This window comes from Aquarana catesbeiana, linkage group LG10, assembly GCF_042186555.1.
Source record: "Aquarana catesbeiana isolate 2022-GZ linkage group LG10, ASM4218655v1, whole genome shotgun sequence".
Lineage (NCBI taxonomy): Eukaryota > Metazoa > Chordata > Amphibia > Anura > Ranidae > Aquarana > Aquarana catesbeiana.
In genome coordinates, this window is record NC_133333.1 from 41548485 (window position 1) to 41573372 (window position 24888).

Below are 24888 nucleotides of genomic sequence, written 5' to 3' on the forward strand. Positions count from 1 at the left end.
AAAGGTGAGCCTCCAATCCCTCGGGTATTGACTCTGCCCCTGTGCCCACCAGCATAAGCTTAGCAGACGAGCCCAGTGGCAGAGGAGTCATGGCACCTATCAGATGCTGCAGTTGAGCCACCAGGTAGTATATCCAAGGGTTGGGTAGGGCAAGGCCCCCCCTCTTTTGAGCGCTGCAGCTGTTCTAACTTAATTCTGGGGGGTTTGGTATGCCACAACAACAGCCGAAATAAAGAGTTAACCACTCTGAATATCTTCAGCGTAATAACTACCGGCGTGTTATGTAGCATGTATAGAAATTGTGGCATCAGAATCATTTTTATGAGATTAACTTTTCCCGCCAGGGACTTCTTAAGTTTATTCCAAACATTTATTTTATCTCTAAACCGCGACACCAGAGGATAGATATTTAAGCTACAAAAGTCCGTAAGTTTAGGTGAGATGTTTATACCTAAATATTTAAAGGTAGACACTACAGGTATCTGAGTCGGGGGTCTCACATTAGTCATCGGGGACCCGTCTATAAACATTAAGGCAGATTTAGTCCAGTTAATAGTGAGGCCTGAAAAGTGGCCAAATTCAGTTATGAGTGACATTGCCTGGTCTAGGGATCCCTCTGCGTCTTCTAGAAACAGAAGCATGTAATCGGCGTAGAGCATGATTTTTTCATGCAGTTCACCGTACCGAAAACCTCTAATCTGTGGACAATCTCTCACCTGCGCCGCCAGGGGCTCTATAGCCAGTGCAAAGAGCAGGGGGGACAGAGGGCACCCCTGTCTGGTCCCCCTGCTTAACCCAAAGGCATGAGACATTCGATCCGCCATACGTATAGCAGCCCGTGGTGTATCGTACAGCAGCCTTACCCACCTGATGAACCTGGGCCCAAACCCAAACTTGGCCAGAACCACCCACAGATACCTCCAGCACACGCTGTCAAATGCCTTATTGGCATCAAGTGACAGCAAGGCCCTACAACCCATAGATTCCGAGGGAGTCTGCATGTTTAGATATAGACGTCTAAGATTGGTTGCCGTAGATGTTCGAGGCATAAATCCTGCTTGATTTGAGTGAACTATTGTTCTGACAATCCTATTAACCCGCATGGCCAGTACTTTAGCTAGTAATTTAATGTCACTCTGTAAGAGCGATATAGGCCTATAGGAGCCCGGGTCTAAGGGGTCCTTACCCATTTTCAACAGTAATATAATGTTAGCTTTATTCAAAGTAGTTGGTAGCCTTCCCAGTGTAAAGGATGCATTTAATACCTAAAGCAGTTTAGGTAAGATTATTTCGCCATATTGGGTGTAAACCTCCATGGGAAGTCCATCGTCCCCGGGAGCCTTGCATGTGGGAAACAAGGCAGCGAAATTGGTGCTTCCAACTCCTCCCTCGCCTGGTGGGTCAGAGTCGCAAGCATTATAGTACCCATGTATGTCTGCAGCTCCTCGTCTGTATAACTGTCACACGGTTTGTATACCTCGGCATAGAAAGAAGCTAGCTCCTCTATAATTTTCTCCGGATCATTCACCAGGCGTCCCGAGGAGCTACGTATCGCTCCTATAGCAGGGGACGACTGTTGAGATCTGGCTATTCTGGCCAGTAATCTACCAGTTTTTTCACCCTCTTCGTAAAATGCTTGTTTAGTAAAAAACCGTTTACGTTCCACGGCGGAGGACCTCAACCGGTCCAGGGACTCCTGAGCCGATATCCATGCCTCCCTCGCGGACTCTGATGAGTCTAAAATAAAAGCAAGCTCCAGTTGCTTCACCCAGTCTTCCACCTCTACCAGTACGGCTGCGGATTTGTGTTTTACGTCAGCAATTTCAGCTATAAAAGTACCTCTTAGGCATGCCTTAAAGGCATCCCATCTCAATAATAAGTCAGTTTGTCTCCGGTTGTCAAAAAAGTATTGTTCTATCTGTTTCGTTAGTCTATCGTGAGAAGAGAAAAGTTTTAACCAAAAAGCATTCAATTTCCACGGTGCTCTCGGCAGCGTGGTTGCCGGTCTGGTGATAAGGTGAGCGACCAGAGGGGAGTGATCAGAGACCCCCCGGGGTAAATAATCTACCTTGTGCATAACACTTAAGAGTTGCGGGGACCCCACACATAAGTCAATGCGGGAAAGTGACCCATTGGTTTTGGAGAAGCAGGAAAACTGTTTGGTTGTAGGGTATTTAGCTCTCCACAAGTCTATCCAACCCACCTCTATCAGTAGTCTGCTCAGAATAGTGGCCCTATTTCCCGATGGTGGCTGTGCCGGGGGATGCTTGTCTAGTCTGGGGTCTAAGTAGCCATTAAAGTCACCCATGATCATTATAGGAACATCAGGTTTGTCAACCAGGTAAGTCAAGAGGAGCTGCAGGATTTCCCTAGAGAATGGAGGAGGTATGTACACAAACACCAAAATCAACGTCAATGTATATAACCTGCAATGTAAAAACACAAATCTACCCATGGGGTCAATAACAGCGTCTAATTCCTGGTAGGCCAAGGATTGATGTACCAGAACACTCACCCCGCGAGAATAAGCGGTGTGAGTGGAATGGTAGGCCTTGCCCACCCAGGAATACTGCAGAAAACTGACTGTATCCTTTGTTAGATGAGTCTCCTGGAGGCTCACTATTGCTGGGTGAAATTTTTTCAGACATGTGCTTATCATGGTACGTTTCAAGGGATCATGGACACCTCGGACGTTCCATGTCACAACTGGGGTATTCGCCATGGCTGGTGCTGTAAAGTGACATGTCCTGGGTGAACCTGTTTCTTCGCCTCTTCCTCTGGCAGTAAAGGATCAGTGCATGTCCTGATGACCCAGACTTTCCCGGTGTAGCATTCAGCATTGATTTGCAATGACGACCCGAGGCATCTGTGGAAGGATGTGCGTGGTACCTCCGTATTCAAAAGTGTCCTTCCTAACTGAAACAGTGTAAAATAGTAACATTGTCCCGCAAAATGTGTTGTAGACTGTAAAACGTCTAGTAATGACTGACCGACTTCCCTGCTCCGTGTAGTGTCGTTCATTCTCCCATATCAGCCTCTCTCCTTCTCCTTAGATCCTGCTCATTGCGATCCAACCAGGCGGACGCTTCGGCTGCGGACTCAAAGAATGTTGACTGACCTCTTGCCGTAATGCGTAATTTAGCCGGGTATAGCATGGCATACGTAACTTGAATCTTCTGCAATCGTTTCTTCACCTCTGCAAACTTGGCTCTTTTGCGCTGTACCTCAGCCGAGAAGTCAGGATAGAAGGAAATTTTTGTTCCGTTATAGTGTACTGCACCCTTTTCCCTAGCCAAGCGAAGTATTATTTCTCTGTCTTTGTAGTTCAGGAGTCTGGCCAGCATGGATCTAGGTGGATTGCCTGGAGGGAGGGGTCTCAGTGGTGTACGGTGTGCTCCACTGCAAAGAGCGCGGTAAAAGCATATTTGCCGAACATGTCCTGTAACCACATTTCTGTAAATGCTGTGGGGTCCCTGCCCTCCACCTTCTCCGGGAGCCCCACTATGCCTACCTTATTCCTCCTGAAACGGGTCTCGATGTCGTCATTTTTGGCGCTGGCCTGTGCTGCTTGCTGTAATGCACTCCTAGTATCCCTAGTGAGGGGGGGTAGTATATCCTCCACCTCACTGATCCTTCCTTCCACCGCTGTGGTTCTCTCCCTGATCTTTTGAATGTCATGACGCAGGAGAGATACAGTCTCAGTGAGGCTCCCAAATTGCACTTTCAGTCCATTTACCGACGCTGTGCAGCACTGCACCGCCCGCAGAATATCACTTAATGTAGGTTGCTGTACCTCTTCCTGCATGGATTCAGAGCCATCAGCATTAAGGATCAGGGAGCCCTCTAATGGCAGCGTGTCATCCAGGGCCATGGCGCCTCCCTGCCCCTCAGTCTCCACTGCCAATGATTGCAGATCCAGGGGGGAAGCACCGCTCTGTCCCTGCATCTTTTGGGCATAGTATACCATGTCCCTGGGCTGCTCTTTCCCCCATTGCTTGCCAGACTTTGCTGCCTTACCGCTCAGTTCCTGTGTCTTGTCTGTGCTGCGGGCCGCACGTTGGGGTAAAGGAGAGCCGGCGCCATCTTGGCCGTCCATGGCCGCCGCTGCTGCAGCTTCTTTCTCCCCCTTTCTGGTCATTCTGGGCCTCAGGAACCGTTCGCCGGTGGTATGGGGCGTCCTGCAAGGTTGTGGTGTGCTGGTGGGTCACACTGAGGCGATGCGCTGGCAGGATGTTTAAAAAAAGTCCTGCAAGCGGCATCTTTGGAGCGGTGTATACCGCTCCTCCACCACTCCTGCCCATTGAAATGAATGTGCACCGCTGCCGAAGCGCCTGCAAAGCGTTTCGGCAGCAGCGCTTCAGGGGCGCATTTAACCCCTTCCTCAGCTGCTAGCTGGGTTATAAGCGCCCTGCTAGCAGCCGAATAGCGCCGCTAAAATGACGGTAAAGCGCTGCTAAAACTAACAGCGTTTTACCATCAACGCATGCCCGCTCCAGTGTGAGAGCAACCTTAAGTAATACAGAAATTTTTTTACATTTAAACATTTATTAAACAAAACAAACCTCCAATCAGTTCACTTGTATGTATAATTTAGATTTTAAAAAAATAACGATATCTTAAATATTAAATACACAAAAACAGGTAATCAAAACTTTTGGATGAAAAAAAATGGGCTAACTTTACTGCTTAGTTTTTTTTTTAAATTTCATTAGTGTATTTTTTTAAAAAAAATTGCGTTTGAAAGACCGCTGCGCAAATACCGTGTGACATAAAATATTGCAACAACCGCTATTTTATTCCCTAGAGTCTCTGCTAAAAAAATATATATAATGTTTGGGGGTTCTAAGTGATTTTCTAGCAGAAAATACAGGATTTTTACTTGTAAGCAACAAGTGTCAGAAAAGATTTAGTCTTTAAATGGTTAAACTGAGAGCTTCTACACACTGACTTCAGCTCATTGATAAAAGAACCTGAAAAGATACAATGTTTCTTCTTATCAGACTTGGCAGGCTGCCCAGGGAGGAGAGAATCCTCTCCACAGATAACTTTCAGGCAACTTGCATTGACTTCTATTACAGAAGTCATTTGCAAGTCCCGCTGAAGTTATAATCGGCTTTTTTTTATCAGCACAATCGGCCGATACCGATTAAGTAAAAAAAGCCAAATATCGGCTGATATATCGGCCGGCCGATATATCGGTTGACCTCTAAATGAAACTATAATTTTTTTCACAGACAAGGATAAATAAACTCACCCTTATACTCCAGTTCGGCGTTACTGTTGTCTCCTTCCCTACATTCACCACTGACTCGGAAGCTGAAGCCATGGTTTGTTGATGCGGAGAAGCAATTATCACACATTATATCCGTTGCACACATTTTTTTCACACTATTATAAATCACATTTCCTGAAAAAAATATCACAAAGCATGAAAGTGAACATTTGTCTTACAAGAAATGATGGGTGGACAAAAACTGACATTGGATAAGGTAAGTATGCAAGCATTAACCAGTTGACAACTGGGCACTTAAACCCCCTTCCTAACCAGTCCAATTTTCAGCTTTCGGTGCTCTCACATTTTGAATGACAATTACTCAGTCATGCAACACTGTACCCATATGAAATTTTTGTCCTTTTTTTCCACACAAATAGAGCTTTCTTTTGGTGGTATTTAATCACCATTGGGTTTTTTATTTTTTACACTATAAAAGAAAAAACACTGAAAATTCAGTAAAAAAAAACGAAATTTTCTTTGTTTCTGTTATAAAATTTAGCAAATGAGTAATTTTTCTTCGTAAATTTTGGCCACAATTTATACTGCTACATATCTTTGGTAAAAATAAGTACAAATCGGTGGATATTATTTGGTCTTTGTGAAAGTCCAAAAGCTATGGTGCCAATATCTGAAAATTGATCACACCTGAATTACTGACGGCCTATCTATATTCTTGAGACCCTAACATGCCAGTAAAGTACAAATACCCCCCAAATGACCCCTTTTTGGAAAGAAGACATTCCAAGGTATTTAGTAAGAGGCATGGTGAGTTTTTTGAAGTTGTCATTTTTTCCCACAATTCTTTGCAAAATCAAGATTTTTTTTTTTCTTTTTTTTTTCACAAAATTGTCATATTAGCAGGTTATTTCATACACACAGCATATGCATACCACAAATTACACCCCAAAACACATTCTGCTATTACTCCCGAGTATGGTGATACCACATGTGTGAGACTTTTACACAGCGTGGCCACATACAGAGGCCCAACATGCAGGGAGCACCTCCAGGCATTCTGGAGCACCCGGGCCAATTCTGACATTTCTCTCCTACATGTAAAAATCATCATTTATTTGCTAGAAAATTACATAGAACCCCAAAACATTATATATGTTTTTTTAGCAACAATGGCGGTTCTTGCAACTTTTTATCTCGCACGGTATTTGCGCAGCAATTTTCTGAACGTTTTTTTGGGGGAAAAAAACAGTTTTGTGCTTTAAATTAAAAAACAAAACAATAAAGTTGGTCCAATGTTTTTGCATAATGTGAAAGATGAAGTTACGCTGAGTAAATAGATACCTAACATGTCACCCTTCAAAATTGCACACGCTCGTGGAATGGCGCCAAACTTTGCTACTTAAAAATCCCCATAGGCGACACTTTAAATTTTTTTACTGGTTACATGTTTTGAGTTACAGAGGAAGTCTAAGGCCAAAATTATTGCTCTCGCTTTACCGATCGCACCGATACCTCACATGTGTGGTTTGAACACCGTTTTCATATGTGGGCGGGACTTACGTGTGCATTCACTTCTGCATGCGAGCACACGGACAGGGGCGCTTTAAAAATTTTTTTTTTCTTTTTATTGTTCATTTTACTTTATTTATTTTAGTTTGACACTTTTTTCCAAAAAAAAAATAAAAATTTGATCACTTTTAATCCTTTTACAAGGAATATAAACATCCCTTGTAATAGGAATATGGCATGACAGGTCCTCTTTACAGTAAGACCCCATATCTCACCTCTAGGCTGGGAAGCCTGAAATAAAAAAAAAAAAAAATGATTCTGGCTTCGATCGTAGCGGTGAGTCGGTAGAAGCATCGCAGGGCGGCGGGAAGGGGGGGACATCCCCTTCCGCCTCCCATAAGAATGATCAAGCAGTGGAACAGCTGCTATGATCATTCTCATGGTGTAGAGAATCGCCGGCTGAAAAAGCTGATACCTGAATGATGCCTGTAGCTGCAGGCATCATTCAGATATCCCCGCACAAAGTCAAAGACATCCTATGATGGCGGGCGGGAAGTGGTTAAAACACATTTTTTTTTTAACACAAAGTTGTCCATTTATACAATATTCTTAACACATAGCATATACATACCAAAAATGACAACCCAAAATAGATTCTCCTACTCCTCCTGAGTACGGCGATATCACATGTGTGAGACTTCCACATACAGAGGCTGAGTACAGCCGAGTATGGCTGAGCATGGCAGAGTATGGCTGAGCATGGCTGGGCATGGCTGAGTATGGCTGGGTATTGCAGAGTATGACTGGGTATGACTGGGTATTGCAGAGTAGTGCAGGGTATTGCGGAATATTGCAGGGTATTGCAGAGTATTGCGGGGTGTTGCAGAGTATTTCGGGGTGTTGCAGAGTATTTTGGGGTGTTGCAGAGTATTGCGGGGTGTTGCAGAGTAGTGCAGAGTATTGCGGGGTGTTGCGGAGTAGTGCAGGGTATTGCAGGGTATTGCAGAGTATTGCGGGGTGTTGCGGAGTAGTGCAGAGTATTGCAGGGTGCTGCAGAGTATTGCGGGGTGTTGCGGAGTAGTGCAGAGTCTTGCAGGGTAGTGCAGAGTATTGCGGGGTGTTTGGGAGTAGTGCAGAGTATTGCGGGGTGTTTGGGAGTAGTGCAGAGTATTGCGGGGTGTTTCGGAGTAGTGCAGGGTATTACGGGGTATTGTGGGGGTATTGCAGAGTATTGCGGGGTATTGCGGGGTATTGTGGGGTATTGCAGAGTATTGCGGGGTATTGTGGGGTATTGCAGAGTATTGTGGGGTATTGCAGAGTATTGCGGGGTATTGCAGAGTATTGCAGGTTATTGTGGGGTATTGCAGAGTATTGTGGGGTATTGCAGAGTATTGCAGAGTATTGCAGGATATTCCTGGGTATTGCATCGCATTATAGTATGGAGGGATGGCTGCATGTGACTGTATTTGTCACTGAACAGCGTTGTGGGCACTACAGATGCAGCCCACAACGCTGCTACCATCTGATCCCTCCCCCTCTCCTCCCCCTCTGTACACAGAGGGGAGGGAGGAACTGGCGTCATGACATGACGCCGGTTTGTTTACATGTGACCGCTCCGTCAGTTGACGGAGTGATCACATGGTAAACGGCCGTGATCAGCGGCCATTTACCGTGATCAGTAATGCGCCGGGTCCTCCAGACGGTAAATGGCCTGCTCCGAGAGCAGGATTCGGGGAGGACGTCCCACGGACGTCCACCCAGGATAACCCGACCGCGCTGTAGCCGTCTTTCATGTGGTTAAATCTGATTTTGAGATATAGTTATGGGTTAGGTCAATCTAAAGTTGGCTATACACTGTTAATATTTTTTTTATCCTGAACAAAGGATGGGATTCCCCTGAAGGAATGCCCCCCTGTCGGGACATTGTGCTATTGCCAAAATACACTGATCAGCGTCTGTAGCCACTGATTGAGAAACATTTTCCAGCTTAGTGGTTAGAGTGAAGGTCAAGGTTAGGGTTTATGGGGCTAACTGTTAGGTTAAATATTAGTGGTTGGTTAAATTGTAACAGTTGAGTGTTAGGGTTAGGTTTAGTAACACAATGGGATTGATTTATGAAAACTGGAGAATGCACAATCCAGTGCAGCTGTACATGTAGCCAATTAACTTCTAACATCAGCTTGTTCAATTAAGCTTTGACAAAAAAAACAGAAGAGATGCTGCCTTCTGTATAACAGCAACTCTCCCACCCAGTGGCAGCTTGTGCTCAATTTTTTGGGAGGGGCGGCAAACAAACCCCCCGCCAGGTCTGCACTCACCCGATATACAGTCATGGCTTCCCTGGCTTCTCCTTCCAGCTAATCTGGTCTTAAGGTCCGCCTCCTGTTCTGATTGGCTTGGAGGAGAAGCCGGAATTAGGGGAGCTACGCCCCTTATGGACCGGCCACCGCTGTTCCCAAACCTCCACTCAGCTGTTCATTCACAGAAGGCTTTTTTATTTTGTGAATAAGCTAATATAATACAATGTTCTCTGTGACTGGGCAAGAGGAGGGGAAGCCACTGTGGCTGCAGGTGACTATGCAGTTGTAGAGCTGGGACCAGAAGGTCCAGTGATGGAAAAAATATAGCAAAAGCTATGCTCTTGGCACTCAGTAAAAATGTAATTGTAAATCAAAGAGATAAGTTCATGAGGTGGCATACACCGTGTTGGACTTAATCGAGATCGAGAAATGTTTTCCAGCTTAGTGGTTAGGGTGAAGGTCAAGGTTAGTGTTTATGGGGCTAAATGGTAGGTTACACATTAGGGGGCTGGTTAAACAGTAACGTTTGAGTGTAAGGGTTAGCTTTAGTAACACAATGGGATTGATTTACGAAATCTGGAGAGTGCAAAATCTGGTACAGTTGTGCATGGTAGCCTATTAACTTCTAACATTAGTTTGTTCAATTAAGCTTTAACAAAAAAAAAAACTGGAAGCTGATTCATTTCTATGCAGAACTTCACCAGATTTTGCACTCTCCAGTTTTAATAAATCAACCCCAATAGGTTTGAGGTAAGTGCTAAGCAGGGTCAGGTTCATTGATAAGTGTTAAGTTTAAGGGCTAAGTGTAGTTAAGTTTGTGTGGGTAAGGGAGCTTAGTTAAGTGTTAAGGAATCCTTCCAAATGTTTAAGGCCAAAAACCTTCCTTTACCTTCCCTCACTGATCGGAATCCTCCTACATTTTGTGTATCACATGCCCCCCATACCCAGATACAGCACTATGCTCACGATGGGAGGGTTTCAACAACACAGGCAGTGCTGTCAATATAAAAAGCAATGGACAGGACAAGGTGTGGCAAGGTGATGATTGACAAGCTACAGGCTTGTGACTCATCAGGGGCAATGGTGTTAGCCACACCCAGGGCTGCTGAGAAACCACGGGGCCCCATACAGCCAATCTGTCAGCCCCCTCATCCCAAATAAAGACAGTTTACTATCAGGTATGAATGAACACAGTGAGTGATCACTACCGATCATTCATTGTGTTCATTAAGGAAAGGAAGGGGCTGGTAAATGTGACATATTTACCGGACCCTCCATCCTGAGGGATCCTATGGTGTCCCTGCATCTGCCGGTTGGAAGGAGGAGAGGGAGGGAGGTGGCACGGTGGTGGTGGCAGGGGTACACATGGGGGCCTAGGCAGCAGGGGGAAATGTTTGGTGTCCAAGGAGAGTGCTTGGTGCGGGCAGGGGGGCGATTACTGGAACCCATCCCTTGCAAGGCTCACACTGCGGCAGCCAAAAGCTGGTGGGAGGGAGAGGAGAAGAAGTCAGCTTTCAGCTGCTGCACAGAGAGCCATACAGGGGATCAGTTCTAATAATTGACAGTAGTAACAAAAATTAGCTTACAAAAGTAAACAAGCTGCAGCAGTATGAAAACAAGAACTGATATAATAGCAGAGTATAGGCCTTTTTAAAGCCCTGGGGGCCAAGTGGTCCTGGGAAGGTTCCCGCAAGAGCGGGGTATCCTAGGCCCACCAATATCCATACAATGGTACAATTTGTAGCCTATACAAATCTAGGAAGAGAAGATGGATCAGAAACCAGGAAGAAGATAGGCCGAAAAGTGGTGTTAGGGAAGGAAGAATGCGCTCCTGAGGAGTAGAGAGCCAGGGAGGGAATGAGAAAAGCTAGAGAGGAAAAGAGGCCAGGGTTAGAGGCCTGACCTCACAAATGCACTTCTGGAAGAATGGTCAAACATTCCCATAGACATACTCCTAAACCTTGTGGACATCCTTCCCAAAAGAGTTGAAGCTGTTATAGCTGCAAAGGGTGGGCCAACTCAATATTGAACCCTATGAGCTATAACTGGGATGCCATTAAGGTGTGTGTGTAAAGGCAGGTGTCCCAATACATTTGGTAACATAGTATATATCAGCGTGCAGTTCCCCCATACTTACTGATATTGTAGTATTCTGACAGCATCATGCACTTGGTTCCATCACATTCTATATCCTTTTCTGTGCCGCATTCAGTTGAGTCAATATTCCAACACCTTTTGCACATGGTTTTGAGATGCCCTAAAATACAAAAAGACAACATGATGGAATTAAAGTGAAAAATCTGTGATTTTCCCATTCAGGGCAAAGTTATCATTTCAGCTAACTGTTGCTTCTCCTCATCTAACTATTACCTCCCTCCTTTTGTCCCTCTGGCTGCTTTGGAGGATGACAGCTGGTGGTGTCCACGGCACTGCATGGACCTGGTATAGCACAGAGTCTCAGGAAAGGGCGGGTGGCAACATGTTGCAGGAGCAAAGCCCCCTTTGCCAAGCCTGCCCAAAGGAGAATATTCCAGCTTATAAGCACAGCTTCAGTGAAAGGAACAGAGTGGGGAGAGCACTGCAAGTGGGACCTAAAGTGTCACTAAACCCACATCATAAAAAACTATCAATGTATCAGTGTATTACATGCTGTTCATAGTCACTCAGTCACTATGAGATTCACTTTCTGTATTCTGCAAAAAAAAAAAAAAAAAAAAGCTGGTTGATTCTGCTGCTCTCTATCTCCCCCTTCTGCTCAAGTCCCCAATTCTGCTAGGGATTTTGCAGAGCATGGTTGGCAACTCTGCACATGCTCGTTTTTCAGTGAGTTTCTACGCTGAGCATTTCCTCCCTATCACATCTGAGCAGTCCATGTGACTATAGAGTCACAAATGTGGGCATATACACAGTGGTATATGACAGCCCACTCCCTCTCTCCTCCTCCATGCCCACTAACCAGCTAAACCCAATAGGGGTTGGGATATCACATGTAGATTGATGGAGACTTCACCTCCCTCCTATTCTAAGACACAGGCTAGAAAGGCGTGATGCAGCCTATGACTGGCAGAAATCCACCTACACCAATTGCCAAAAAATAATGAAGATTTGATTTCAAATATTATATTTGTATGACAATTTATAACAGTTTTATTGATATTAATGATTTATTTTTACTCTGTATTCCAAAGGCTGTTTTTTTTATTTTGAACACGTGACCAGCAACGGAGGACTAGAAGCTCCTCCTGCTTATGTTTCCCTGCAGGCAGGCTGGGAAATATCTGGGGCATGTGATAGCTGTACATTGATTAGGAAAAAGTTACTTAGATTTTTTTTTATTAAAATAATTACAGTGCCATCATCCATAGACAGGAATAGAAGGGATAATATCAATTAAACTGGGTGTGTTTAGTATCACTTTAATGATATTTACAAAGCAGACTACAAGCACCAGCATACCATCAAACTTAATAAAAAGAGAAGATTGTGAATAAAGGAATATAACACAATGGTATACAATACTAACTGAACTACACAGCACCAAATATAATATACAGTACTGTCTAAAAATATATCCTAGAAATCATTAAATATCTGAAGTCTTTAAAATATACTTAAAGTGGTTCTAACGGCTGAAGGTTTTTTACCTTCTATGAGTGAAGGTAAAAAACCTCTGCGTGCAGTGCCCCCCCAAATCCACTGAGCCCCCTCCAATCCTGCGATGTTCACGATAGCCTTGGCTGCCCCGGGACTCTCCCTCCTCATTGGGTGAGACAGCAGCGTGAGCCAATGGGGAGAGAGCAGGGGTGAGCCACGGCTCTAAGTGTCTTATGGATGCATAGAACAACGGCTCAGGAGGTGCCCCCAGGACAAGCAGCTTTTTCTGGGGGCACTGATCTAAGAGGAGGAGCCAGGAGCACCTATTGGGGACACGGAAAGAAGAGAATCAGAGCTGCTCTGTGCAAAACCACTGCACAGAGCAGGTAAATATAATATGTTTGTTATTTTAAATTTAAAAGAGAACAAAACTTTAATACTACTTTAATAGTGAACAATACTTTATTAAACAAGACAATAAAGTGTTATAAAAATGATATAAAATGTGTAAGAAATATATATGAATAGGTATAACAATTTGAAAAAATGTAAAACTATTTATATATAAAAATATATTAATAGAAAAAAAAAATAACCAAAGGCTTATGAGATCAGATAAATAAGAGTATGGTAAGGAGCAAAGCTGAGACATGATCAGTGGCTTAGTTATATATATGAAATTAAAAATATTAAGGTAAAATAATAGACACGTGCACTGACGAAAAATTAACTAATTAATTTTTTTCTGTTTTTCGGGTCATTTGTTATGATTGCAATTCATAAATTCGAAAAAAATGTTAATTCGAAAAAATTCAGTAATTCGAAAAGACTCGGAAATTTGGAAATTCAAAAAAAAATTTGGAAAATCTTGAAATTAAAAAAAAAAAAAATCGGAAAATAAAAAAAAAAACTGAAATTCGAAAACCAGAAAATTTGAAAATCTGAAATAATAACTAACTAATAATAACTTAACTAATACTAAGTATTAAATTATAGGTATTGGAATTTCCTTTCAAATTTGGCTGTTAGTGACTGAATACCAATTTATCCGAAGTTACGAATTATCCGAAATAACGAATGCTGCATCTAAACAAATGGAACAGAACAAATTAATAATAAATTATAATAATAATAAAACATTTTATTATTATTGTAATTTATTATTATTAATTCGTAATGTTCCATTCGTTTAGATATGGCATTCGTTATTTCGGATAATTCACAACTTCGGATAAATTTGTATTCTTTACATTCACTAACAGCCAAATTTGAAAGGAAATTCCAATACCTATAATTTAATAGTTAAGTTATTAGTTATTTCAGATTTTTGAAATTTTGGTTTTTCAGGTTTTCGAATTTCCGATTTTCTGATATTTTTGGAATTTTCGAATTTCCAATTTTTTCAGAATTCACTATTTTTTTCGAATTTCCGAATTTCTGATTTTTTTCGAATTTCCAAATTTATGAATTTTTTCAAATTTGCAAATTTTTGAATATTCAAAATTATGAATATTCAGAAAAGTTTGTTAAACGGGTTTTCGTTAATTTGGATATTAACGAATTAACAAATTTGTCAAAATTCATTAAAAAACTAATTCAGAATGAAACAAAGTCTAGGAAATGAAACAAAAATAAAACATTCATATGGTCAGAATGAATGTAAATGTGAAAATATATATAAATGAACCGGATATCTTATTTAAAATGATCCTATTGAGTATTACATTCTGATTGGAATATGCTAAAGAAATAATAATGTAGAGTAAAAAATAATACAGGGTAAAAAACTAAAGGCAAGATAAGTAAAATCGACAAGCATGATGTCACTAAGTGTGCAGCTCAAAAATGATTCCCCAAAATTCACTAATAATCAACTACAATGTTTACCTTAAAAATATAATAAAATTACATGAGAGAGATGAGGAAAATAATAATACGTGACACACTAAATATTACATATTGACAAAAAAATGATAAAATTGATGACCTAAGCTAATAATTACCAATTAATGCCAAGATCAATATTGTGGCCTAGCGGATGAAGGGTCTCATATAACCAAAAAGATTCCCGCTGGCTAAGGGTGATTATTTTATTACTTCCCCTCCCAATAGGGTTTTTTTTTTTAATTCCCCAAAAAATGAGGGAGGAGAAGTCTTTATTGTAATGAGTTGCATCATGGTTTGAGATGCTATGCTTAGGGTAACCTAATGTATTGGGCATGTTCCCTAATTCTCATACACATTGGTCATTTGGTTCGTCCAATATATTGGATCTGGCATGGGCATTGGAGGGCATAGACTACTCCCTCTGTTCTACGTGTTATGAAATATATCTGAGAAGTATAGATAAAGCTTTTTTTTCTGTTCTTGTCCTATGGATCATAGGAGTGCAGTTCATTCGAAAGCCTGCTAAAGTATTGTTTGATTGCCCAGTTCTTGGTCTTAGAGCTGAAGATGGACAGATGCAGGATTGGACCAAAGCTGCATCCACCTAAGTGGGTATAGATTTTTTTTTTTTTTTTTGTGAAACCCATACTTCTCTTTTAACATCCATCTGGGGCAATGTGTCTTTATTGTTAGCCCTGGATGGACCAATAAGACATTTTTGATGGACCCTCTCTATAAGTTTAGGGTTATATTGCTTATCAACAAACTTTTTTCAGTAACTGACCTTTCAAAATATTATCAGCTCTGTATCTCTGGCAAAATCAACTGGTATTCTGTTGCATTTTATAAATAGTTTTAGCAAAATGCTTTCAATTATGTATTTAACAGACACAATTGGAGTCAATTAGACCAGTTCGTTGTTAAGATTTACACACTCTGTGGCTTCCAATTTGTATTAGAGTACAACCGTTTAGTACAATGGAGCAGCACAAATTAAAAAAAAAATACAATTTTATGCCATAAGTATTTCTTACCTGTAGTTACCATAGCACTCAAGATCAAAACGACGAAGATTTCATTCATGTTTATGGAAGTTATGGTTCAGGTTCGAAGGCCAATATTCGAGTATCCTGACGGATCTTGTACCTAAGACTAGAGTTGAGTGAGGATTTGGGATTATAGGAGAGATATTTATACTAATTTGAGTTTCATTTTGTGCCAAGGTACAGGGTACAAGGTGTACAAGCAGTTCCTCTTTGGCAAAATCCATATTTTACACAATTGCATTTTACTGTTTGCTCAACAAATGTTCTGAAATGTTTGGACACCTGTGCAAAGACTTGGAATGGTTTGTAAATGTTATTTTGTATCCAAGAACAATTTTCTACATTTCAAGAAAGAATTTAACCCCTGTTCTCACCGACGAACTACAAACGCACAGTGAGAAAATAGTAAAGCCTATGTACCCAGGCAGCAGGGCAAATGCATACCCCTCTGCTATCCCTGAAGGGTGTGATTGGTAACCCAGGAAAAGTCTGAGGCACTGGTTTGACAGCAGGAACGCGTGCCACAAAATGCCTCATAAAACATATCTAAAACCGAAAATAAAAATGTAATATATTGAAAATATTTAAATGAGGTGACTGTGAGTTTTAATATTATTTTTTCCTTTACTTTCTCCTAATAATCATGAAAGTAACACCCTTCCTCTCCCCTGGTGTCTAGCACCCCCCATGCTATTTTTTGTCACTTCCTTGCCTATTAAACTATTGACATTTTTAATTTGACAGACTTGGCCCGTTGATTTCCGGTTTGCCATCCAAATTTCTTTAAAAAGACAGTTTAGTTCATCACTTCTCACCACTTACTATGGCATTACCTCTCCTTCTCTTTTAGTGCATGCCTGCTTTTTCTTTATTTTTTAATTTTTTTCGACAGATCTTATTTGGGAAAGGGCTGGCAGCCTTTAGCTGTATTACTCTATGTTTTATTTTTGCTGTTGCCTGCCCTTTCCCCAGGCTGTTGACCCCCCCCCCTCCATTTGCTGCTGCCCAGGCTTCCTCCTGCATTATGAAGGGTGGGCAGCCTATGACCATAGGTTTTCCCCAGTGGTGGTTGGTGCTCAAAATTTTTTGGGGAGGCGCAAACAAACTGAAAAAAAAAAAACATCAATTGCAGCCTCACTGTACCATCAAACGCAGCCACTGTGCCCATCAATAGCTGCCACTGTGCCCATCAATAGCTGCCACTGTGCCCATCAAACGCAGCCACTCTGCCATCAAATGCTGCCACTGTGCTCATCAAATGCCGCCATTGTGCCCATCAAATGCCGCCACTGTGCCCATCAAACGCAGCCACTGTGCCCATCAAATGCTCCCACTGTGCTATCAAATGCTCCCACTGCGCCCATCAAATGCTCCCACTATGCCATCAAATGCTCCCACTGTTCCCATCAAATGCTGTCTCTGTGTCCATCAAACTCCGCCACTGTGCCCATCAAATGCCGCCACTGTGCCCATCAAACGCAGCCACTGTGCCCATCAAACGCTGCCACTGTGCCATCAAATGCTCCCACTGTGCCCATCAAATGCTCCCACTATGCCATCAAATGCTTCCACTGTGCCCATCGAATGCTCCCACTGTTCCCATCAAATGCTGCCATTGTGCCCCCCGCCTGCCGTTTGCCCGGCACTTACCCTGTCTCAGTGACTGCGGCGAGCAGCGAGCAGTTTCCTCCATGTCCTCAATGTCTTCTCCCGTCCTCTCCTATGATTGGACGCCTGGTAGGCGTCCAATCACAGCGCCTGTCGTTTCAGCCAATCAGGTGATGGATAACAGACCCGAGCACCTGATTGGCGGTTCAGTGTTAGGAAAGCGAATATTCATTTGCTTTTCTAACACAGCCGAGTGAACTGTGAGCGCCAAGCATGGCGCTCGCTGCTTACCTTTTTTGATGCCTATTAGAGCCTATGGCTCTAATCAGGTGCTTCAAAAAAAAATACCCCGCGGCTGTAATTCAGAGGCCAGGTGCCTGAATAGGGGGTGGCAGCAGCGGCCATAGATAGATTCATGCAATGCACAAATCTATCTATTGGTGATAGAGGGGTGGCTGGAGAGAGGGGACGGGGCCCGTGCGCCCTTATGGACGCACCGCCACTGTTTATACCCCAAAACTGATTATAGTGGTGATATTTGTGCCTCTGAGTTACCAGCTGTGCCCACCTATGAATACCAGGAGCAAGGGGATTAATTTTTCCTTTTCGCAACTCAATTACATTATAAAGAATGTTGTCTGGCAAATTATATGTAAGCACTTTAAACAAAGGGGTTAAGGGTTGGAACATAATTATTATGCGCTAAAATTCAACAAAATTCTGGTCCAATTAATAAAAGCAAGATATTCGGGTTATTTAACATAGCTCTAACACATGCATCATTCGCTAATAAGATCATTATTTACAGCAAATATTAGCTTTAATTAATAATCATTTTGGCAAATTAGGCACATTATGTATGACTTTTAGCATTGTGAATTGACCTTTTTGTTTTTAAATGAGAAGCATTTAAAACTGCTAAACACAGTACAACCAATACTTCTGCTAAATGGATTTGCCATACGAGAGCAGTTTAAGCCCAAATCCATTTTTTCCTCCAATTTGTTCAGTAACCACATGCAGAGTGTCTCTAGAGAAGCATGCATGCAGGGTACAGTTTACTGATGTCCCCCTTCCAGCCTTCACAAAAGTAAAACGCTTCGCCTCAATGATTGATTACTGCAGCCAGTGTTATATTATATTATATCCAAAAGTTCAACGCTCCGCCTCAATGATTGATTACTGCAGCCAGTGTTGTTATATTATATTATATTTATCCTTCCCTCATGAGCCATATGCTGCCGTGCTCTCTCATTACTTACCTTCTAGCTCCGCTTGAGCCATGCGAAGAACAGAGCTGACAATGTCACTTACGGTTTCCATCTGTTCCACAAAACCCAGAAGTAACCTCTAAATTTAACCTCCCTGGCGGTATGATTATTTCAGATTTTAGGTGCTGAAAGCGGTACAATTATTTTGCATGGAAATTTGGCGTTTTATATTGTAGGCCTCCAATTCTTAACAATAACACACTTAAATCTGTCCAAACAAGAGTCTAGTAGATATCCCGGGTATGATGAAGTTTGAAACATAAAAACATAAATTATAATATAATAAATAAATATAAATAATTTTTTAAAATAATATATAATAATAAAATAAATTTCCCCACGATTCACTATCGCTCAATTCTGCACGTGTTCTAATTTACTATCGCTGTTTTCTAGCTGGTCTAAAGCCACTTTTGATGTAAAGGGACACTTTTTGGTTACTATGGACAATCTCCAGTTTCCAGGCAGAAAGAACAGTGTATATAATATAAAACTGCATTCAGGGCATGGGTAAAAGCACTGGGGACAAAAAGGATGTGAAATAATTTCATACAGTACTGTAATCTGTAAGATTACAGTACTGTATGTGTTATGGTTTTTACATTTTTAATTTGTCGCCAGGCTCCGCCCCGTGCGTCGCAACGCTCGCAGGGAACGGAGCCTGACATGGAGAGGCTTCGGGCAGAGGACGGAGCCCGCAGACACAGCGGGGGACATCGCAGGATCCTGGGGACAAGGTAAGTATACCGCTTCAGGATCCTGCAATGTAATCCCGAGTATGGCTCGGGGGTTACTGCTAATGGGACTGAAATTTAATCCCGAGCCACACTCGGGAAAACCGTCAGGGAGGTTAAACAACAATGCTCCCGCCCGTAGTGATACTACGGGTGGAAGCTGCTCTGCGCTTTGGATTGCGCTGCAAAGCAGGTGAAAATCCTGCAAATGAAGCACCACGCTGGCAATCTCGTGATTGCATTGACGTGGTGCTTCCCATAGTACACTGTGTCCAGTGCGCGAACACAATGCACTTAGTTAAAGGATATTTTTTTCGATTTTTTTTCTCAAATATCACCACTATAACCAATTTTGGGGTTTGAACAGTGATGGTGTGTCCATAAGGGCACATGGGCGCCGCCCCCTCTCTCCAGCCACCCCTCTATCACCAATAGATAGATTCATGCATTGCATGAATCTATCTATGGCCGCCGCTGCCACTCCGTATTTTTTGGGCGCCGGGCGCCTTAATTACAACGGCAGGGTATTTTTTTTAAGCACCTGATTAGAGCCATGGGTTCTAATAGGCTTCAAAAAAAGTAAGCAGCGAGCGCCATGGGAGCATTTGATGGGCACAGTGGAAGCATTCGATGGCATAGTGGGAGCATTTGATGGACACAGTGGGAGCATGTGATGGCACAGTGGCAGCGTTTGATGGGCACAGTGGCTGCATTTGATGGGCACAGTGGTGGCATTTGATGGCACAGTGGCTGTGTTTGATGGCACAGTGGCTGCGTTTGATGGGCACAGTGGGGGCTATTGATGGGCACAGTGGCTGCATTTGATGGTACAGTGAGGCTGCAATTGATGTTTTCTTTTTTCAGTTTCTTTGCGCCCTCCCCCCAAAAAATTTTGAGCACCAGCCGCCACTGACTATAGGCGAATACATACAGTATCTCACAAAAGTGAGTACACCCCTCACATTTTGTAAATATTGTATTATATCTTTTCATGTGACAACACTGAAGAAATGACACTTTGCTACAATGTAAAGTAGTGAGTGTACAGCTTGTATAACAGTGTAAATTTGCTGTCCCCTCAAAATAACTCAACATACAACCATTAATGTCTAAACTGCTGGCAACAAAAGTGAGTACACCCCTAAATGAAAATTTCCAAATTGGGCCCAAAGTGTCAATATTTTGTGTGGCCACCATTATTTTCCAGCACTGTCTTAACCCTCTTGGGCATGGAGTTCACCAGAGCTTCACAGGTTGCCACTGGAGTCCTCTTTCAATCCTCAATGACATCACAGAGCTGGTGGATGTTAGAGACCTTGCGCTCCTCCACCTTCCGTTTGAGGATGCCCCAATACATTGCAGATAGGAATCAGCCACTCTGTGACATCTCAGTCCAGGAAATTTCCACTAAATTATATAGAGCAGGGGTTGCAGTGGACAAAGTAGGGATTAGACTGCTGATTTGGGGGTGGTTATAGTGCAGAATTTTTTTTGTCCTCAGCTATCTCCCCAACCATACACAAGTCCTGGGGTTTGTGAAGGATGAAACCCACCCCTGGAAGTCTGCCCCATGTTCTCTTAATCCTCAATGCCACCACAGCATCTATACTCCTCCTCATGCTCCTCCTGTGTCTGCTGTGGCCTCATATGAACTTAGTCTTGATTAGGGATGAGCTTTGAGTTCGAGTCGAACTCATGTTCAACTCGAACATTGGCTGTTCGCAAGTTCGCCGAACAGCAAACAATTTGGGGTGTTCGCGGCAAATTCGAATGCCGCGGAACACCCTTTAAAAGTCTATGGGAGAAATCAAAAGTGCTAATTTTAAAGGCTTATATGCAAGTTATTGTCATAAAAAGTGTTTGGGGACCTGGGTCCTGCAAAAAAAAGTTTTAAAAACGGCCGTTTTTTCAGGAGCAGTGATTTTAATAATGCTTAAAGTCAAACAATAAAAGTGTAATATCCCTTTAAATTTCGTAGCTGGGGGGTGTCTATAGTATGCCTGTAAAGGGGCGCATGTTTCCTGTGTTTAGAACAGTCTGACAGCAATATGACATTTCGAAGGAAAAAACCCATTTAAAATTACTCGCGGCTATTGCATTGCCGACAATACACATAGAAGTTCATTGATAAAAACGGCATGGAAATTCCCCACAGGGGAACCCTGAACCAAAATTAAAAAAAAAAATGACGTGGGGGTCCCCTAAATTCCATACCAGACCCTTCAGGTCTGGTATGGATTTTAAGGGGAACCCCGTGCCAAAAAAAAAAAAAAAAATGGCGTGGGGTCCCCCCAAAAATCCATACCAGACCCTTATCCGAGCGCGCAACCTGGCAGGCCAGAGGAAAAGAGGGGGGACGAGAGAGCGCCCCCCCCTCCTGAACCGTACCAGGCCACATGCCCTCAACATTGGGAGGGTGCTTTGGGGTAGCCCCCAAAACACCTTGTCCCCATGTTGATGAGGACAAGGGCCTCATCCCCACAACCCTGGCCGGTGGTTGTGGGGGTCTGCGGGCGGGGGGCTTATCGGAATCTGGAAGCCCCCTTTGACAAGGGGACTCCCAGATCCCGGCCCTCCCCCCTGTGTGAAATGGTAAGGGGGTACTTACCCCTACCATTTCACTAAAAAACTGTCAAAAATGTTAAAAATGACAAGAGACAGTTTTTGACAATTCCTTTATTTAAATGCTTCTTCTTTCGTCTATCTTCCTTCATCTTCTTCTTCTGGTTCTTCTGGCTCTTCTGGTTCTTCCTCCGGCGTTTTCGTCCAGCATCTCCTCCGCGGCTTCTTCTATCTTCTTCTCCTCGGGCCGCTCCGCACCCATGGCATGGGGGGAGGCTCCCGCTCTTCTCTTCATCTTCTTCATCTTCTTCTCTTCTTCTTTTCTTCTCTTCTTCTCTTCTTCTCTTCTTCATTTTCTTCTCCGGGCCGCTCCGCACCCATGCTGGCATGGAGGGAGGCTCCCGCTGTGTGACGGCATCTCCTCGTCTGACGGTTCTTAAATAACGGGGGGGGCGGGGCCACCCGGTGACCCCGCCCCCTCTGACGCACGGTGACTTGACGGGACTTCCCTGTGACGTCACGAGGAATGCCACAGGGAAGTCCCGTCATGTCCCGTGCGTCAGAGGGGGGCGGGGTCACCGGGTGGCCCCACCCCCCGTTATTTAAGAACCGTCAGACGAGGAGACGCCGTCACACAGCGGAAGCCTCCCTCCATGCCAGCATGGGTGCAGAGCGTCCGGGAGAAGAAAATGAAGAAGAGAAGAAGAGAAGAGAAGAAAAGAAGAAGAGAAGAAGATGAAGAAGAAGATGAAGAGAAGAGCGGGAGCCTCCCCCCATGCCATGGGTGAGGAGCGGCCCGAGGAGAAGAAGATAAAAGACGCCGCGAAGGAGATGCTGGACGAGAACGCCGGAGGAAGAACCAGAAGAACCAGAAGAAGAAGAAGATGAAGGAAGATAGAAGAAAGAAGAAGCATTTAAATAAAGGAATTGTCAAAAACTGTCTCTTGTCATTTTTAACATTTTTGACAGTTTTTTAGTAAAATGGTAGGGGTAAGTACCCCCTTACCATTTCACACAGGGGGGGGCCGGGATCTGGGGGTCCCCTTGTTAAAGGGGGCTTCCAGATTCCGATAAGCCCCCACCCGCAGACCCCCACAACCACCGGCCAGGGTTGTGGGGATGAGGCCCTTGTCCTCATCAACATGGGGACAAAGTGTTTTGGGGGCTACCCCAAAGCACCCTCCCAATGTTGAGGGCATGTGGCCTGGTACGGTTCAGGAGGGGGGCGCACTCTGGCCCCCCCTCTTTTCCTGCGGCCTGCCAGGTTGCGTGCTCAGATAAGGGTCTGGTATGGATTTTTGGGGGGACCCCACGCCGTTTATTTTTTTTTTGGCGCAGGGTTTCCCTTAAAATCCATACCAGACCTGAAGGGCCTGGTATGGAATTTAGGGGGACCCCCCACGTCATTTTTTTTTTTAAATTTTGATTCGGGGTTCCCCTGTGGGGAATTCCCATGCCGTTTTTATCAATGAACTTCTATGTGTATTGTCGGCAATGCAATAGCCGCGAGTAGTTTTAAATGGGTTTTTTCCTTCGAAATGTCATTTTGCTGTCAGACTGTTCTAAACACAGGAAACATGCGCCCCTTTACAGGCATACTATAGACACCCCCCAGCTACGAAATTTAAAGGGATATTAAACTTTTATTGTTTGACTTTAAGCATTATTAAAATCACTGCTCCTGAAAAAACGGCCATTTTTAAAACTTTTTTTTGCATTGATCCATGTCCCCTGGGGCAGGACCCAGGTCCCCAAACACTTTTTATGACAATAACTTGCATATAAGCCATTAAAATTAGCACTTTTGATTATTCATGTTCGTGTCCCATTGACTTTAACGGTGTTCGCGTGTTCGAACGAACTTTTTTCCTGTTCGCATGTTCTGGTGCGAACCGAACAGGGGGGTGTTCGGCTCATCCCTAGTCTTGATAAAATAAGCCCAGGGACACCAGGAAGCACCCCTCTTCCTATTACTGCGGTGCATCAAGAGCCTGGTCTATTATCCAATGCTGTATCCAGAGGTGGCTCTCTAATTAGGCAAGTTAGGCGGCCGTCTAAGACCTCGCAACTCATAGGGGCCCTACGGGCTCCTAATTTGCCTGCTCTATCGCACTGGCTGCTATGTTTTGCATGCCCTGTCCTTGGCCAGCTCCTCTGGGTTCCTCTCTCCTGGTTAACGCAGCGCCGCCCAGCTCAGTGTTTTCCCCAGCCATAGTCCCGCCCCCCCCAAGTCGGCTGCATCCATTCCTTTCTGCAGTTCTCCGGAGATGTTCTGCACACTTCCCCCGCACTAAGGAAGTTTAAGGACACATGTGAAGCAGCCCTATGAGAGCCGGAGGACACTGCAGGCTTGTCTGCCAGCCCCCTCCTCCTCCCCCGTCATACTAGGGTCTCTCTCACCTTGGAGATATGCTGATCGCCCTGTCTGTGCTGCTGCTGGAGGGAGCCCAGCCAGGCAACCAAGAATCAAGGAAGGTGCCTTTCTATCCGCAACCCCTCCAGCAAAGATCAGACACTGTCGGAAATATGCAAGACAGTTTGTCAGGTACCCTATTCCACCTTGACAAGAAGTTATAACAACATTCTTGGGCTTTTGAGTTGACTAAAGAAGTGTGAGCTAATGTTGTAATCTTCTCAATGCTACCACCAGATAGCCCTCTACCCAAATCCTTCTCCCATTCCTTAATGTAATAGGGGGACATAGTGGTTAGCTTCTCTAGTGAAAGTTTATACAATTTGGAGAGTAAGTGGGTTGAGCCATCTCTATCCAGGCACATAACCTCAAAACCAGTTTGGGAATCACTGGGTCTCAAACCATCCCGTGATGTTTAAAACATTTTTTTTAGCTGGATATGCTTTCAACCACCCCAGGATGACGTTCCCCATTCTGCTAGGGATTTCAACTTAGTACCTGTCATAAAGTGGAAGCAACAGATTTCTTGAGCTCCTCCCCAAGACATAAAAATAAGGCCAAGTCTTCCCCTGGGGTAAACCAAGGATAGCCTCCCAGTGGGGAAAGTGGCGCTTGATTATATTTACATGTTCTGTCTTTTGCTCAGGTATTAGGAGCTTTGGGACCTACCATTCATTACCAACTTCTATGCTACTGTATGAAGGGGAATCTTCCCTAGCGTTGCCACAATG

At 43.7% G+C, this 24888-nt stretch overlaps 1 protein-coding gene across 2 annotated transcripts in view; it reads right to left on the bottom strand.

Annotated features, from left to right (window-relative positions):
* The window catches only part of LOC141110625 (uncharacterized), a 33075-nt gene extending 17361 nt beyond the window's left edge, over positions 1 to 15714 (bottom strand). For both annotated transcript variants that reach the window (XM_073602071.1, XM_073602070.1), the window contains exons 1-3: positions 15558 to 15714; positions 11180 to 11299; positions 5255 to 5407 (exon numbers count right to left, since the gene is read on the bottom strand). In XM_073602071.1, coding sequence (XP_073458172.1) covers positions 5255 to 5407; positions 11180 to 11299; positions 15558 to 15606 — 322 coding nt within the window. In that variant the 5' untranslated portion in view covers positions 15607 to 15714. The remainder of the gene's footprint in view (positions 1 to 5254; positions 5408 to 11179; positions 11300 to 15557) is intronic.
* Positions 15715 to 24888: the final 9174 nt, after the last annotated feature.